At 38.6% G+C, this 19543-nt stretch overlaps 1 protein-coding gene across 1 annotated transcript; it reads left to right on the top strand.

Moving 5' to 3' along the window:
- The first annotated feature begins 14429 nt into the window (after positions 1-14429).
- Positions 14430-19543, top strand: LOC145793333 (uncharacterized). Its single transcript, XM_082876137.1, has 2 exons — positions 14430-15386; positions 19328-19543. Exons 1-2 carry the CDS (start codon positions 14430-14432, stop codon positions 19541-19543), a joined length of 1173 nt encoding a protein of 390 aa, XP_082732263.1.

The raw sequence follows: 19543 nt of genomic DNA on the forward strand, positions 1-19543 counted from the left end.
GCATTGACTGGGAATTTACCGATTATTAATAACTTAGAATTTATTGAGTAATTTACAGAGAATTTATAGGGAATTTACAGGGAATTTACTAAGTAATTTACTCGGAATTTACGGTGTAATTTACTTAGACTTTATTGAGTAATTTACTGAAATTTTTTTGAGAATTTACTAATAATTACTGAGAATTTATTGAGAATTTACTGGGAATTTGTTGATAATTTACTGAGTAATTTTCTGAGAATTTAATGAGAATTTACAAGAAATTTACTGATTAATTTACTGAGTAATTAATTAGAATTTATAGAGAATTTACTAAGTAATTTACACTCGATTTACTTGGAATTTACTAAATAATTTATAAAGAATTTATTAAGTAATTTACAGGGAATTTACTAAGAATTTATTGGGAATTTACTGCGTAATTTACTGAGAATTCACTGGGATTTTACTGTGCAATTTACTGAGAATTTTGTGAGAATTTACTAATTAATTTAATTGACTGGGAATTTACTGGGAATTTTCTAAGTAATTTACTAGGAATTTGGAGGGAATTTACTGAGAATATACTGAATAATTTACTGAGAACTTATTGAGTAATTTACTGGGAATTTATTGAAATTTTCTTGAAATTTACTGAGTAATTTACTAAAAATTTATAGAGAATTTATTGGGAATATATTGAGAATTTACTGGGAATTTACTAAGAATTTATTGGGAATTTATTGAATAATTATTTGAGAATTTACAGAGAATTTACTGAATAATTTTCCGAGAATTCATTGAAATTTTACTGAGAATTTGCTGGGAATTTACTTAATAGTTTACTGAGAATTTAATGAGAATTTATTAGGAATTTACTAACTAATTTATTGAGTAATTACTAAGAATTTGCAAAGAATTTACCAAGTAATTTACTGAGAATTTAATGGGAATTTACTAAGAATTTACTGGGAATTTGATGAGTGATTTACTAAGAATTTACTAAGTAATTTACTGGGAAATTTATTGAGAATTTATTTGGAATTTACCGAGTAATTTACTGAGTAATTTTCTGGGAATTTTCTCAGTGATTTACTGACAATTTACAGAGAATTTAGTGAAAATTTACTGAGAATTTACTGTGAATTTACAGAGTAATTTACTAGGTAATTTCATAGAATTTACAGAGAGATTTAATGGGAATTTACTAAATAATTTACAGAAAATTTACTGAGTAATTTACAGGGAATTTACTAAGAATTATTTGGTAATTTAATGAGTAATTTACTGAGAATTTATTGAGAATTTACTGAGAATTTACTAAGTAATTTACTGAGAATTTATAGAGTAATTTATTGAGAATTTACTTGTAATTTACTGAGTATGTCACTGAGAATTTACTAAATAATTTAATAAGAATTTATTGAGAATTTATTGGGAATCTACTGAGAATTTACTAGGTAATTTATGGAGAATTTACAGATTAATTTACGGAGAATGTACTTGGAATTTACAGAGTAATTTACAGAGTTATTTAGTTAGTAATTTACTAAGATTTTAGTGAGTAATTTATTGTGAAATTACGGGGAATTTATTGAGTAATTAACTGAGAATTTACTGAGCAATTTACTGAGAATTTACAGAGTAATTTACTTAGTAATTTACGGAGAATTTACTTGGAATTTACTTAGTTTGTTGCTAAGAATTTACTGAGTAATTTAATAAGAATTTACTAGGAATTTACTGAATAATTGACTGAGAATTTAATGAGAATTTACTGAGAATTTACCCGGAATTTATTGAGTAATTTATGAAGAATTTACTAGAAATTTGCTGAGGATTTTCTAGGAATTTTCTGAGTAATTTACTGAGAATGGACTGAGAATTTACTGCTAATTTAATGAGAATTTACTGAGTAATTTAATAAGAATTTACTGGGAATTTACAGAGTAATTGACTGAAAATTTACTTAGAATTTAATGCGAATTTACTGAGAATTTACTAGGAATTTAGTGAGTAATTACAGAGAATTTATGGAGAATTTACTAGGAATTTACAGAGTAATTTACAGAGACCATTGAATATGCGTTTTGATTGGTCATTGTATATGTTAACGTGTTTAGATACATTGTATATGTATCTTTGTTTGTGAGGAGATAAGGGATGTACTCCATTATTTGGAAAGAGATAGGGGATGGACTCCATTGATAATTAAGTTGGCCAGAGTGTCCAGGGTGAAAGTCCTGAAATCTTACATCTTTATGGGTGCCGGTTCCCTCAGACGTAGTTCTATAAAATGGCAAGAAATAGAAGTGTTGAATTGATGAATGTGTTGAATTGTGAACCATTGAGTTGTAGTCTCATTTTGGTTGTTTTTATAATAATGAATTTGGTTAATTGACTTTATCTGAAAAGTTGAATGGAAATGAATTGAGATATTGGTTATCTATATTGGTTATCTATGTCGAATGAACTTGAAAAGAATATGTGCTTGTCACGACCCCATTCCGCCGTTAGTAGAATGGTGCCATGATGGCCAGTAATCCGAGATTACCAAAGGCCAACTTACAAAGGTTCACACACAATCAGGGCATACATATGGGGCTTACATGTGCGGAAGCAATATATTTAAATCTAATTAGTCCATAAGAGCTGTGAATAGATCAAATGAAATGACATACATCCTAACATGGTCTTACAACTTGATTACAATAAAATAAGTACATAATACACCTTGATCAAAAGGCTTCTCAAGCCGACATATACAAAGGAAATGAACTACAAAGCCAAGAAGCATAATCTTCAAGATGCCACAAAATAGGAATCCAAAAACATCTTGCACAACACATCTAGGCGTCACCGCCTTTTTGCTCATCACCTACATATATATAAGGAGAGGGTGAGCTTGGATACTCAGTGAATGATATAATTAATAAAGGTTTGAATGAATGATATCCGAGATCTTTATCAAAACAATACATATCATAGCTTGTACGAAATCAAGGGATGAACCAAGTTCATCTATCAAGTCTTTCAAAGCTTCAAGGGATGCTTACTAGCATCAATATAATACAAGGGATGACATTCCGGATAAACCCACGCGGTAAACCGTCGGTGGCAAGACAAGGGAGATATCTCAAACAAGGGTGCTAGTTGCATTATAGTCCCCTAGCACTAAGGACTTTCAAAACAAGGGTACTAGTTGCATTATAGTCCCCTGGCACTAAGGACTTTCAAAACAAGGGTACTAGTTGCATTATAGTCCCCTAGCACTAAGGACTTTCCAAGAATGTCATCAAAACGAATATAATAATTGATACAAAAATTAGGGATAATCAGTCATGCTTGATCAAATACTTTTCCAAAGAAAAACAAAGCTTTATCAAAACTTTATAACACAGCTTTATTAAAAATACCACTCACATAGCTCTTCGGGTGTGGGGGTTACAAGCAAGGATCCAAGGTCTACAAGTACATAATAAATCCCATTGGATGCACTTCAAGAAGACAAGAAGAGATGTTCAAGAATGGACATGGAATGCATTCCTAAAACAAGCTTTGCATGAGTGTAAATGATCTCGACATTTCTTTCAAAACTCAGTCAAGACAAAGCAAAACACGTGCTAGGAGTTAAAACACTATTTTTCATCTCAGGAAAACATGCTGGGCACCAACCAGGTCTTGGCCGAGGTCCCACACCTCTTAGTCGAGGTATGGTCCCGACGACCACATTCAGGGAAACGAAGTCTGGGGAAAATCTGGGTTTCCTTTGAAGATCATGAAGAATATGAACATGAAGAACATAAATGCTAAAATCATTACTTCTTTATTTAAAATATGAGGTTTCGTGGTATGAGTTCGAAAACATGGACCTGGGTACCCTTACTTGAAAATCTTATGAAAACAAACACAAAACATAGATCTTGATACAAACTTTTGGATTAAAACATGGTTTTTCTTTCAAGAACCCAAAAACATCATTTTCTCTTCGTAAAACAAACTTTAAACCAATGCATGGCTCATGAATCATGCCAGATCATGGAATGTGATCGAATAAACATAAAGAATAACAAGAATAAATCAAGAATCTAACCTTAACACTCGGATCAAACGGTTTAGACTCTAAGGATCAAGCTTGGAAATCTACTTCTCTCTCAAGAACTCCTCTTCCTCCCTTCCTAGAGCTTCTCTCTCTTCTCAAGACAAAGATATGACAAATGATGTGGGTTTCTCTACTGCCAGCAGACTTAACCCTCTGCTGGGACAAGTGGCACCACCGGATTGGGTTTCCTCAAAAAGGTGACTGAATGACAAGACAAGAGCATGACAAAGTGTGTATAACAAGTAAGCTGACATGGGTACTCCGGCAGGTAATGACCTCGGATCAAGACATAGGCTTCGGCAAGTAAGGTCTGAATGATCTCAGCTAGGAAGGATAACACTTGGCCTAGTTGTGCCACACCTCGGCCTAGATGTGCCACACCTCGGTCTAGGTCATACCAGTCCAGGAACAAGATCACCAGGTGCAGGGATCAAGGATTTAGGATGTCTAGATGATAACATCTCGGCCTAGATGATACACATCTCGGCCAATATGCCAGGGCAAAGGTGGGGGTCAACCAAAGTGGATTCCAAGATGGTCCTAGATATAAGAGGTCAAGGGTGTGACCTAAGCGTAAGATGACATCGGCCACACACACCAAGCAAGAAACAAAACATGCAAGCAACACTTAGACAAAACGAATCAAGGTCTGTAGATGCAAACTTAACAAGACAAATTCATGTGAATGCATGTGAGCATGACTAAGATAAAGTGAGGGTTGTTACATCCTTCCCCCCTTAAAGAAGTTTGGTCCCCAAACTTGAGTTACCTTGCCCCACAAACAACTTCGGATGTCGGATTTTCATTCCTTCTTCCATTTCCCATGTAGCATCCTTGCCATAATGCTTTTTCCATTCAACTTTCACCATCGGTATTGTTGTTCCTCAACTACTTCACTTGCCTATCAAGAATCCGTATCGGCTTCTCCTCGTAACCCAAATATTCATTAATCACAATCCTGAAATGATCAATCACATGCAATGGGCCTCGAATATATTTCCTCAACATCGAAACATGAAATACATTGTGGACTTGACTTAGTTCTGGCGGCAAAGCAAGTCTATAAGCAACGGGGTTAACTTTCTCAAGAATTTCAAATGGTCCAATATAACGAGGTGCTTGTCACGACCTCAAACCGCCCCTAGTAGTTTGGTGCCGTGATGGCAGTAATCTGAGATTACCGAAGGCCAACTATCAAAATTCACACACAACAGAGTATAAATATATGGGGCTCACAAGTACGGAAGCGATACATACCAATCAGATTAGTCCATAAGAGCTGTGCATAAGTTAAGTGAAATAGCAACCATCTTCAATGGGTTACAACTTGGTTACAAATGAAGCAAAGTACAAATTATGTCTTACATTTTAACAAAGGGCTTCACAAGCCGACACAAACAAAATGTCCGAACTACCGATCAAGGAACATAGTCTACCAGATTGCCGACATCCTCGTTGCCGACATAACATACATACAAAACACACATCTTGATCAAAAGGCTTCTCGAGCCGACGTGTGCGAAATACAAATATTACAAGTCGAGAAACATGATTTTCAAGACTGTCGACATAATTACAAGTCAAGCCGGCATGACAAAAATCCAAAACAAGCTCGCGAATCACATCTAGGCGTCGTCGCCTTCTTGCTCATCACCTACATATATATAGAGAGGGTGAGCTTGGATACTTAGCGAATGGTATAAATAATAAAGGGGTTTTGCATGAATAATAGCCGAAGTCCTTTCCAACAATACAAGTCAAAACTTTATATAACAAGGGATGGACCTCGTCCATCTAAAAAATCTTCAAAGCTTCGAGGGATGCTCACTAGCACCAACATATTACAAATGATAACATTCCGGCAAACATATCTATGCGGTAAACCGTCAGTGGCAAAACAAGACAAAACAAGGGAGATATCTCAAACAAGGGTGCTACAAAAGTTTAGAGTCCTCTAGCACAAGGGACTTTCGAGACAAGATGTGCTGCAAAAGTTTAGAGTCCTCCAGCACGAGGGACTTTCAAAACGAGATGTGCTGCGAAAGTTTAGAGTCCTCCAGCACGAGGGACTTTCAAGACAAGATGTGTTGCGAAAGTTTAGAGTCCTCCAGCACGAGGGACTTTCAAGACGAGATGTGCTGCGAAAGTTTAGAGTCCTCCAGCACAAGGGACTTTCAAGACGAGATGTGTTGCGAAAGTTTAGAGTCCTCCAGCACGAGGGACTTTCCAAGAAGATCATCAAAACGAGGTAATACTTAACATACAAAACAAGGACAATTATTCATGCTTAACAAATACTTTTAAAACATAGCAGAGCAAGGTCTTTATCAAAACATATAACATAGCTTTATTAAAAATACCACTCACCTAGTTCCTCAAACGTCGGGGTCAAGCAAATCCCAGTCCTACAAACACATGGCAAGGTCTATTGAATGCACTACTCAAAACAAGTCTAGCATGCACGTAAATGACCTCGGCATTCTTCAAAAACTAAGTCAAATCAAATCAAAACACCGTTTCTTATTTCTGGAAAACAAGCTGGGCAACTATCAGGTCTAGGTCGAGGTCCCACACCTCCTTGCCGAGGTGTGGCCCCGACGGCCACATTCAAAAGCGAAGTCGGGAAAATCTGGGTTTCTTCTTGATAAACATGATGAACAAGAGCATGAAGAACATGAAGAACATGAACATGAGGAAGACGAATGCAAAGACCAAAAACTTGCTATTACGAAAGCCAAGATTTCATGCTATGAATTCAAAAACATGGACCTGGGTACCCATACTCAAGGATCTTATCAAAACAAACACAAAAACATGGTTCTAGATGCAAACTTTCGGATCAAACGAGACTTTTCTTCAAGAATACATGAAAACCATTTTCTCTTTCTAAAACCAACTTTAAATCAATGCATGACGTGCAGAACAAGTTCGATCGTGCAATGCAGCTAGATGATCAATAAGAACAACAAGAGCAGGTTAAGATTCTAACCTCAAAACTTGAATCTAACGGTTCAAGCTCCAACGATCAAGCTTGGAAGTTCTCTCTCTCTCTCTCAAAACTTCTCCTTCTTCTTCCTAGAGTTTCTCTCTCTAAAAGGCAAGATTTGATACAAAATGATATGTTTTCACGACAGTCATTGACTTAATCCCTCTGCGGGGACACGTGGCATCGGTTGATTGGCTCTACTAAAAAAGGTGACTGACTGATTAGACAAGACCATGACAAAGTGTATTCAACAAGCTAAACAGCAAGAGAATTCCGGCGAGTAACGACATCAGCTAACAACAAGACTCCGGAAAGCAAGTGGCAAGGATATCGGCTTGAAAGGACAACACTTGACTAAGCTGTTCCACACCTTGGCCTAGATGTGCCACACCTCGGTCTAGGTCATGCCATTCCAGGAACAAAATCGCCAGTGCAAGGATCAAGGACCTAGAACGCTTAGATATTAACATCTCGGCCCAGATGATGCACATCTCGGTCTAGGCGACGCGCACCTTGGCCTAGATGGTGACATCTCGGCCAATATGCCAGGGTGAAGATGGAGGTCAACCAAAGGGGTTCCAAGATAGTTCTAAGTGGAAAAGGTTTCGAAGGTGTCTAGGCTTAGGATGACCTCGGCAATGCACCAGGCAAGAATAAGGCATGCAAGCAACATTCGAGGAAAACAAGTCAAGATTTGCAAATGCACATACCAAAACAAGATCATACATAGATGTATGCAAGTTTGACTAAGTTGAAATGAGGGTTGTTACATCCTACCCCCCTTAAAGAAGTTTGGTCCCCAAACTTGAGTTACCTTGTTCCAAAACAATTCTGGATGTCGGACTTTCATTTCCTCTTCCATTTTCCATGTAGCATCTTCACCGTAGTGCTCCTTCCATTCAACTTTCACCATTGGTATCGACTTACTTCTCAACTGTTTCACCTGCCTATCGACAATCCGTATCGGCTTCTCTTCGTAGCCCAAATCTTCATTAATTACAACTCCGAAATAGTCAATCACATGTAGCGGATCTCGAATATACTTCCTCAACATCGAAACATGAAATACATTATGGACTTGGCTCAATCCTGGCGGCAAAGCAAGTCTGTAGGCGGCGAGGTTAACCTTCTCAAGGATTTCAAAAGGCCCGATGTAACGGGGTGCTAACTTACCCTTCTTCCCAAGTCTTGTAACTCTTTTCATCGGCGAAATTTTTAGGAACACGTGGTCCCCGACTTCAAATTCCAACTCTCTCCTCCTCTGGTCGGCATAGTTCTTCTGTCGACTCTGTGCGGTTTTGATTCTTTGCTGAACGAGCTTAATCTTCTCGATTGTTACTCGAATTAACTCAGGACCAAGCAGAGCTTTGTCTCCAACCTCGGTCCAACATATCGGCGACTTGCACTTTCTTTCATACAGTGCTTCATACGGCGCCATGCCAATGCTAGTTTGATAGCTGTTGTTGTAGGTAAATTCCACCAAAGGCAAATGTGCTCCCCAACTTCCTTGGAGGTCCAATACACATAGTCTGAGCATATCTTCAAGTGTCTGAATCGTCCTCTCTGTTTGCCCATCAGTCTGGGGATGAAAAGCTGTGTTAAACCTCAACTCAGCTCCGAAAGCTCTTTGTAGGCTCTACCAAAATCTGGAAACCAACTTCGGATCTCGGTCTGACACAATTGACATCGGCACTCCATGAAGTCTAACAATCTCGTTCACATACAACAAAGCGAGTTTATCGGCATTGAAGGTGGTCTTAACAGGCAAGAAGTGTGCTGACTTAGTTAGTCTATCCACAATAACCCAAATCGAATCCATACCCTTTTGTGTCTTCGGCAAACCAACCACAAAGTCCATGGAGATGTGCTCCCATTTCCACTCAGGAATCGGTAACGGTTAAAGAAGTCCTGCTGGCCTTTGATGTTCTGCTTTCACTTGTTGACAATACAAACACTGCGACACGAATTCGGCTATTTTTCCTTTCATATTCGGCCACCAAAACGTCTGCTTCACATCCTGATACATCTTGGTGTTCCCTGGGTGAACAGTAAACTTGGAACCATGAGCTTCCTGTAAAATTTTCCTTTTCAACTCTGGGATGTCGGCCACACACAACCTTCCTTCAAACTTGAGCACTTGATTTTCTATGGTGTACCCTGATCTCGGCTTTGTGACAATCTCATCGGCTACCTTCTTGAAGAATTCATCCTCCATTTGTCTTGTCTTTACTTCCTCAATAATAGTCGGCTCCACTGAGATCGTGGTTAGACATGCCAAATTTCCAACCACTTTTCTGCTCAAAGCGTCGGCTATGGTGTTAGCTTTACCTGGATGATATTGAATCTGCATATCGTAGTCTTTCAACAACTCAAGCCATCTTCGCTGCCTTATATTCAATTCCTTCTGAGTGAACAAGTACTTTAAGCTCTTATGATCCGTAAAAACTTGACAAGAAGCTCCATACAAGTAGTGGCGCCAGATCTTCAAAGCAAATACCACGGCTGCTAATTCTAAATCATGGGTGGGGTAGTTCTTTTCATGTGGCTTCAATTGACGAGAGGCATATGCTATGACCTTACCTTTTTGCATTAATACACAACCCAGGCCCTTATGCGAAGCATCACTGTAAACATGAAACTCTTCCTTGCCTGATGATAGTACTAGAATTGGTGCCGCGACTAACCTCGTCTTTAACTCCTGGAAGGCTGCTTCTCTATCCTTAGTCCATTCGTAAGCCACTCCCTTCTTAGTCAGTTGTGTCAACGGAATTGCAATCCTTGAGAAATCCTTTACGAACTTTCTGTAATAACCAGCCAATCCCAGAAAGCTACGAACCTCGGACATATTGGTCGGCCTCGGCCAATTCACAACGGCTTCAATTTTACTAGGATCGACCGAAATACCATCTTCATCAATTACATGACCCAAAAATGAAATAGTAGAAAGCCAAAACTCACACTTTCTAAACTTAGCATACAACTTTCGATCCCTCAATGTCTGTAAGGTAAGTCTCAAATGATCCTCGTGTTCAGTTTTACTCTTAGAGTAGATCAATATATCATCGATGAAGACAACCACAAACTCATCTAAATATGGCTTAAAGACTCTGTTCATCAAATCCATAAATGCTGCAGGGGCATTGGTCACTCCAAAAGGCATTACTAAAAACTTGTAGTGGCCATACCTCGTCCGAAAAGTGGTCTTCTCAACATCCTCGGCTTTGACTTTAAGCTGATGGTAGCCCGACCTAAGGTCAATTTTGGAAAAGACTCGTGCTCCTTGCAACTGGTCAAACAAATCGTCTATCCTCGGCAACAGGTACTTATTCTTGATGGTTACCTTATTCAGTTCTCGGTAATCAATACAAAGACGAAGTGTACCATCCTTCTTCTTAACAAACAAGACGGGTGCTCCCCAGGGTGAAGTGCTCGGCCTAATAAAACCCTTATCTAGCAACTCTTGCAGTTGAAGTTTCAATCCCTTAAGCTCGGCGGGGGCCATCCTATAGGGTGTTTTAGAGATGGGCTGGGTTCCCGACACGATGTCAACAGTAAACTCTACCTCTCTATCAACTAAGTGACCAGGCAAATCATTTGAAAAGACGTCGGGGAATTCATTAACAATTGGGACGTCGGCTAACTCAACACTTCCATTCAGATTACTTAGTATGCTACACAAATAACCTTGACACCCTTTTTGGATCAACCTATAGTCTTTCATGGATGAAATTAAGTAAGGTGGGGATACTACTCCTTTACCCTGAAACGTGACCTCGGCTAGGTTTGAGGGTTTTAACGTGACACTCTTAGAAACACAATTTATGGATGCGTGATTTGCCACTAGCCAATCCATCCCCAATATAACATCAAAATGACTTATGTCCAATGGCATTAAATCAGCTAACAATTCAACATTCTCAATCACGACAATACATGCTCGATAGATGGATGCAACATTCATAGATCTCCCAGATGGAGTAGATACAGATAACACATAATCAAGGGGTTCTAGTTTCCTATTAATCTTCTCGGCAAACTTAGTAGAAATGAATGAATGCGTAGAACCCGAATCAATCAACACATATGCATTTTGAGAGCAAATTGGGAGTATACCTGACACCACTGTCTCAGCATTCTGAGTGTCTCCTGGTACCAGTGCAAAAACTCTGCCTTGCCTCATCGGTCCTTTCCCAACGTTACCCTTCTGTACGGTACCCGAGGTATTCTCATCTCTCTTACCTTCATCAGCCCTTGTCTTTAGACAGTCCCTCACAAAATGACCACTACTAGAAATAGGACTTTTTGCCTTTATTTTTTTGCGACTGATTATTTAACGGTCGCAAAAAATCATTTTTAGACATCAAACATCTCATTTTCCTGACCCAATCGTGTTCTTACAAAAATAAAAATAAATAAAACATCTCATTTTCCTGACTCTCTCTCTCCCTCTCAATCCCCTCCTTTTTTTTTCTTATTTCCCAAATCTGGGCTCTCTCTTTCTCTCCCTCTCAAAATCTGTCTCTCACTCGACTCTCGCTCAAATCTCACTGCCTCTCTCGCTCGAATCTCTCGCTCGAATCTGTCGATCGATTCAACTTTCTCAAGTCCACTACTGTTGAAGATTTCATAATCGGTAAGCCTAAACACATCTTCATCGATTCAACTTTCTCTGTAATGATCCGAGAAATCATGTGTGCTCTGAATTGCTCTCTCTCTCTCTCTTGTGTCAGTTTCTCTGTGAGATCAGAGAAATCTCTTCGTTAACTTGTTGCTTATCCACTAATCTCACTGCAATCTTCTCGATCGATCAGGTTGTTGTACAGAAAGTGAAGGAATCGGAGATAACCGAGCAGGACTCGCTTCTATTGGTATAGTTCAGCTTTTGATTTTCATTTACAGATGATCATAGCAACCTGTATATAAATTTCACTATCTGCTTATCTTCATTTTTGTGGATCGAATTTTGGAATTATAATTTGAACTTACGGTTTTCTCATATTCAGAATTAGATCATTGTTTGAATAAGTCATAGTATGCTGAATCTGGATGCTGTTTTGTTCAGTAATTTATCAGTGAATTTTACTGTAACTCAAATCCGAATTATGATCCAGAGAGTTTGAATCTGAAATGATTTTTTTCTACATTTAGAATTAATTTCGCTAGTGTTGCAACCTAGATTTGAATTTCATTGTCTGCTTGTATTCATTGTTTGTGGATCAAATTCTGGAATTCTAATTTGAATTTATGAAATCAATTTTATGGTTTGTTTGGTGCAACTTATTTGAGGCTGCTTGTGATTTTTTCTCTTCAAAATCTGTCGGTATTTGTTGCAACTTATGCATACTGTAATGAGATGAAAATAGCTGTAAAAGTTTATTATGGGGAAATTGGGAGGGGTGTTTTAACTTTTGTGTTTTGATTATTAACTTTTGGATTATAAAAAGTTACACCAAATGAGGCCATCATTATTGTTATCATCGTCTTTATCATCTAAATGTTGAATTTGTTATCGTCCTATTTTTTTCATTCACAAGCCCTGTTCTAGAAATAATCATGTGCACTAGGTCCTATTTTTTTCATACATAGGCCCTGTTCTGGAAAGAATCATAACTCCGGTTTTTTTATTATTTATTTTTATTAAGTTGGAAATGAAGAACATATTTGAGTTTGTTGATCTCAATCTTTCATTGGGCAGATACTGATATTATTGCAGCAGTGAATCTCAGTTCTAAAAAATAACACATTTTTAAGATTTCAAAATTTTCTTTGACCAACATCATTTTCTACAGCCTGTCCTGGTAGCGAAACTCATGACCATTTCCTTTATCTAGGGTGATCCCAATGATCGTAATGATCGAAAGTAAACTTCTGTATCTAAAAAAGGTATCTTAAAAAGTACATGGATCATATTTATTTTAAGTGATTCATTTTTGGATACTTTTGTGATAAATATATTGAACTTTTCCATATAATGATTCTAGCATTCCTTTGTCCCAAAGAGGTGCCACAATAATCAACTAGTCTGGGCCCTTGAGTTGAAGGGCCATCTGCTGTCTCTCTCTCTCACACACACACACATACACATACACACTAGGCATGCTTAATTTAGGCCCGACAAGCTATTTTAGTAATTTTTTTTAACTTTTTGGCTAATATATGAGATAAAAAAAATTAATTTATTTGAAATAACTTTTTGGGTTTTTTTTTTTAAAAAAAAATGTGTAAAAAATAAAGAGAAAATGAAATATTTGACTTTTTGGTATAAGTTATAAATTTTTTGATTTTTTTAGTAATTTTTTGACTTTGAGCCTAAAATAATCACTTGTCAAACGAGGTCTTAATCAAGCATAAGACACCAAAATACCACGATATCTTAAAAGAGGGATTATTTTATGATCACATAAAACTTTCACAAAATGGGACATAGAATCTCATATTGTGTCCCATTATGTGAAAATCATATGTGCACTTATTCATTGTATCCAGACTGATGGTCTTGTTATGTATTAAAACAAGCTACTGATTATAATGCTCTGTCACGGATCTCTTATTATGGTCTTGTTATGTATTAAAACAAGCTACTGATTTCCTGTTTTATCACCATCTGTTGTTTTATCATCTGGATGATGCCCATGTATTATGACCCTCAGGGGAGGCGGGCGTGATAAGGGAGTAAAAGTTATTGGTGTTCCTGCGAAATGATAGCACGAGTTTTTGCACATGAAGTTGGCAAATAACTTAAGCTTGTTTAAGCAGAATTTGTATCTCTGAACTAGACAAATCATTGTGGCTTTGACATCAAAATGTGTGTGGGTGTTAAACATAGGTTTAAGGGGAGCTAACTTAACGTAATCCTGAATGGCAATTTGATAACATGTGGGTGACTGAATGAACAATTAGGCAATTTGATATACCATCAGGCAAGCATATGCTCTAAGAGTGAGACGTTGAATTTTACTTTTGCACAAAATGTTTCTCATTTACCTTCTTCTGAATGCAATTGACCAGTATGATACTACACAGGCAGATAGGAAGTAGAACAGTCAGGCTTGAGCTCACTAACCTTCAATAGTTGCGTCTCTACTATAATTTGGCACTTCATGATGTTGTTGTTCCTCAACAGATTCTATATGCTGCAAGAACACCATTAACTTAAAATTTTACTCCCAAGATTTTGTTTGTTGCTTAAAATTAACTTACACCAATATTCATGCAATTTTTTTTTATGTTTATACCTGGACTTTTTTTGCATATATTTATTTAATCTAGATGACAAGGCTAAAAATGGGGTTCATATATTTGTTTATACCTGTGCTCATTCTTTTTGTTGATGTGTACAAAAACAGTTAAAGAAATAGAAAGATGAACAAGAATTGGGTTGATTTGCCAAATCGGATGTCAGTTGATTACGTGAATGGGATTGATAACTTCTTGAGATTTGCATACAATAATAGAGATGAAAGTTCATCAATTAGTTGTCCGTGTCGATTTTGTAGTAATCAATACAATTTTTCACGAGAGGTTGTAAGGGAGCATCTTATTTCCAAAGGGTTCGTAAAAAAGTACAAAAATTGGATTCATCATGGGGAATCCTATGTCCAATTACATGGTAACCAAGAAAACCAAACATTAATGGCGGATTCAGTGACTAGAGATGATGTGGTTGGGATGGTACAAGAGGCCCTAGGAATTCCACATATGGGTATTGAGAATGATGAACCAATTGCAAGTGATCCAGACCAAGCAGGGGCAAGTGATCCAGCCCAAGTAGGGGCAAGTGATCCAAGCCATGTAGAGGAAGATGACCCGGTTCGGATAGGGGCAAATGATGAAACTTTGAAATATTTTAAACTTTTGGAAGATGCACAAACTGATCTGTACCCGGGGTGTCACAAATTTACTTCACTATCATTCATTGTTCGAATTTTGCATATGAAGGTGCTCAATCAATGGACCGACAAGTCCGTTGACATGTTACTTGAATTTTTGAATGAGGCTTTTTTGACGGGCACAAAACTTCCAAGTTCATATTATCAAGCTCAGAAGGTTACTACAGATTTGGGTTTCACATATGAGACTTTTGATGCTTGCCCCGATAGTTGTATGTTGTTCCGAAAAGAGGATACAAAGCTTGATAAATGTGTTATATACAGTAGTTCTAGATGGAAACAAAATGGTAGTGTTGGAAATGATGAAAGGGAATCTGGTAAACGGGTAGCAGCAAAACAGATGAGGTATTTCCCTTTGAAGCCAAGGTTGCAGAGATTGTTTATGTCATCGAAAACGACAAAGCTCATGAGATGGCATGCGGAAGAACGGGTTAATGATGGTGTAACAAGCCCGCGTGGGACCTCGTGCTACAGTTCGGACTCGATTTGTGTCACGGTTCTTAATCTGAACCAAAGAGTCCAAATCTGGCAAATCGTTTGAGAAAACAGATTTTTGGAAAAAGTAGTGCCAAACATGGACTGCTTTGCCAGATACAGAGTCGCCACCTAAATATTTTAAAATGGGGGAATTTAGGAAACCCTGACTCGGTGCCGAAGGCCACATGTCCGTCATCACCGGAGTTGTCTCGGCTCGGGAGCTTGGGTACGATCGGGGAAGGTCAGCTATGAGCACCCCCTTTCGCCCGGTCCGAAGACCGGCCTCTACTAACCGTGATATCCGTTTTTGAAAACTTTACGTGTTCTTATTCCATTTATTAGCCTAGAATTACTATGTTATGCGCACAGCAAACAAGTATAGACTAGATTGCCTAATTTGGAAATAAACATTGCATATCCGTTTGGTTTGAAAATGCTTTGGAATTTGCTACTCGCAAGTAGGCTAAAATATGGATTTCAACGAGTTTTTCCAACTCAAACAACCCAACCTTCACCCACAGGCATTCAAAGCAGTTTAACACATAAGCATCTAGCCACATGTTAAGCATGCTGTTATGGCAACATTCACACTCATGCGATATGCTAAAGCAGAAATACTTACATAGTACTCCGTGCCAAAACAAAGAACTTGTTAGCAAATATGCATGATCCAAGTCCATGTGAAGTGCCTAATGCATCGCATACAAAATGTTACTAGAATAGGCTCGGCTATCCTAAACATGTCATGTGAAAATGCACAATTATCACGTATTCAGTTTGAAAATTGAAGTATTGATGCAATTAGCGTGATGTACCGAGCCTAATGCATGTAATACAAATGCATGGATGCACACATGCATAGCATAAGGTATGCTAAATTAGACGTGACCTAATACTAACCATCAAAGCAGGTAAGTAAAAGGGAAGAAAGAAGTGGGGATTGGAAGACATTCACACACCCACACACACTTATTACAGATTTGCCCTCGCTCAGAGGGACCGAATAAATGTTACAAATTAATTAACTACGCAAGCTAATTTAAATATTACAAATTAACTAATTTAATTAACAAATTAAATTAAATTAATTAAAGCAGGAAAGCGTCTCGGGAAACGCGCCACCATGCGCAAGCTGCCTCTGTTTTCCTTCCTTTCCTCCTCTGGAGGCTGTCAAAGCCTCAGGACTGCATCCTTGGACAGAGGGGATCATCACCGGCTGAATGAAACTTCCACCGGCAGTGTAGTATGGCCATCGGCACAAAATAGGGTCTGTCGGCAGAGAAAATTGTGCCGGTCGGCACATTACACTGCCGGTCGGCAGAGTATTCCTGCAGAACCTGCAACTCACAGCAACAGAGGGCAAACAAGGCATGGCAGCACAATTCAAGGTATGTATGCATTAACCATGTCTCTTATCATTGTGATGACTCAAAGGGACATGTGCCTCGGTTCTCGGACCACCAATCACGCATTTCCATGCATGATGGCCCAAGGAACCAAGTATGCAACTTTGGTTTCAAATGCATGCAAACCAATCAAACAAATTAGGCCCAATTCCTATCACCAATTCAAGGAACAAGGCATGCATGCAAAATGCAATGCAACCTAGGCATACAAGCTAGGAATGCAACATGACATGGCAAGGCACTTATGCAATCATGCAAGCATACATAGAGCAATGCAAATGGATGGCAAGATGGACTTATACATGAATTAGGTGGCTCTAAAATAGGCCTAAAACAGTAGCCATAGTGCTGTGAAATGAAGGCTAGATGGCATGCACACACACATGCACATGAGAGCCAACACTTAAGCACAAATCAAACAACATTCAAGCACACTTGAAAGGAGGAAACATGGACAATTAGCATGCAACATGAGCCCTAAAATCATGCTATAAAATGATGCCAAATCAAGTTATAAATCAAGTCAAGCATGCGACAAATGGCCTAAGTGTTCAAAGTAAACCAAAGTGGCATTGAGCATACTTAACAAGACCAAACAAGGCATGCATTAAGCAACCAAAAACAGGGGTTTAGCATGTTAAAACAAAGCTAAAGGACTACTTAGATGGCATCTAAGTGGCCCAAATACAAAGGCATACACCATGGCCAAAACATGGAGCATTGCAACACATGCTTTCAAAGCATTAAAGAGGCATGCAAGGCAATCAAACAAGCATGGAAATAGGACTGAAATGGCATACAAGGTGACCCCAATTCATCAAATTCATGCAAAGATGGCATGCTACACATGCACATACTCAAGGCCAACAAGCCCAAATACAAAGGAGCTATATAATGCATGCAAAGATCAACCCAAACGATTATGGACAGAGCTAAAACATGGCAAAATAAGCACATAATCTTCACAAATGCAAGCCTAAAACATGCTCCAACAAAGGCTAACAACCTAGAACATGTTAAGGCACAAATAAGGCATTACATGGCAACTATGCTAAACATGCATGGAGTTCCAAAACCAACTCGAAATCATGTTATATCATGGATATATAAGCATGAAAAATAAACCAAACATGCTCAACACACACTCAAGCATAGGCTTCTTTAAGAGGCCAAAATGTGCCCTTTTCAAGGACAACAAGGAGAGGGGGTGGCCCTCTCCTTCTTGGGACTTCAAAGCATCATCTTCACCACTGAAATCCCTCAAGATTTCAGTGGTGAAGAGACCTCAACACCAAAATCCCGGAGCTAGCACAAAATGGCTCAAAATGAGGCCTTTTGAGGCCTAAGGGTGGTCAACAACCCTCAAACAATGAAACACTCTTAATAAACAATAAAGAGGGCTTAAAAAAAGAACTTTTTTATGTTATACAATAATCACAAAAACAGCTCTAAGATAGATGAAAAATCAATGCAAAAATGGGGGAAAAAGGGACTAGTTTCTTACCCTTGTAGTCCTCTTCAACAATGGTGCTCCAATGGCCTCCTTGAGCTTGAATCCAAGACAAAAACTCCAAAACACACTCTATAGAACCTCAGCTCCTAGAGGAAGGTGAAACACTAGGTGTTTGTGTGCAATAGTAAGGCACAAAACACCTAGTGTGCAAAATGAGAAGGAAAGAGAGATAGGTGAGTGTATCTAACCCTAACCCTAGAAAACCAGAGCTCTCCTCTGTCTTTTCTCTCTCAAAAATGTCTAAAGCCCTCCCTTTTTTTCCTTAGAGAGAGCTCCTCTCTATATGCCTCTTGTAAAGCTTACAAGACAAGCTTTGCAAGAGGGAGATCCCTCCATACACGTGTATGGAGGGGAGCAAAAGTTATACAGCTGTCCAAAAATATCTGCAAAAGCAGATGAACAGCAATCGGCCGGCAAAAAATGCCATCTTGGCCAAACAAAGTGCCGACCGGCACAAAAAAGTGCTGACCGGCAACAAATAGTGCCGACCGGCAAACTATATTGCCGGTGGCAGCAAAAACCAGCCGGTGGCATCTAGCCACTGCCGGTGATGGGTGGGGATGGTCTACAAGCCCCACCCTGCCTCTCAAAGGCAAGATGCAAGTGTTTGGTGCAAAACCAGACACTAAACGGTCGAGTTCGGGGATCCTGAGGCAGGGCGCGCGAGCCGAGACCTCCGGGAACTCCAAATGAACACAAACATGGATAATCACCGAGTATTCAAACGGTGACGTCCAAGTCTTGAGGACGGTCAAAAATGGGGTGTCTACAGATGGTGTGTTAAGGCATCCTGCTGACTCCCTCGCATGGAAGGACTTTGATCGGCGAAACACTTGTTTTGCTAGTAATAGTCGTAATGTACGTCTTGGGTTAGCTACAGATGGATTCAACCCATTTAGATCAATGAACATAGTTCATAGCACTTGGCCAATTGTGTTGATTCTGTATAATTTACCACCATGGATGTGCATGAAGCAACCAAATCTGATTTTGTCTGTGCTGATTGATGGGCCAAAAGGACCTGGTGATAAGATCGATGTGTATTTGCAACCATTGATTGAGGAGTTGAAGAAATTATGGGATGAAGGTGAACAAACATTTGATGCATCAACCAATGAAATGTTTCAATTGCATGCAGCTTTGTTATGGACAATCAGTGACTTTCCTGCCTATGCCAACTTATCAGGATAG

Source organism: Camellia sinensis, chromosome 6 (assembly GCF_055761805.1).
Source record: "Camellia sinensis isolate YWXY chromosome 6, ASM5576180v1, whole genome shotgun sequence".
NCBI classification, from domain to species: domain Eukaryota; kingdom Viridiplantae; phylum Streptophyta; class Magnoliopsida; order Ericales; family Theaceae; genus Camellia; species Camellia sinensis.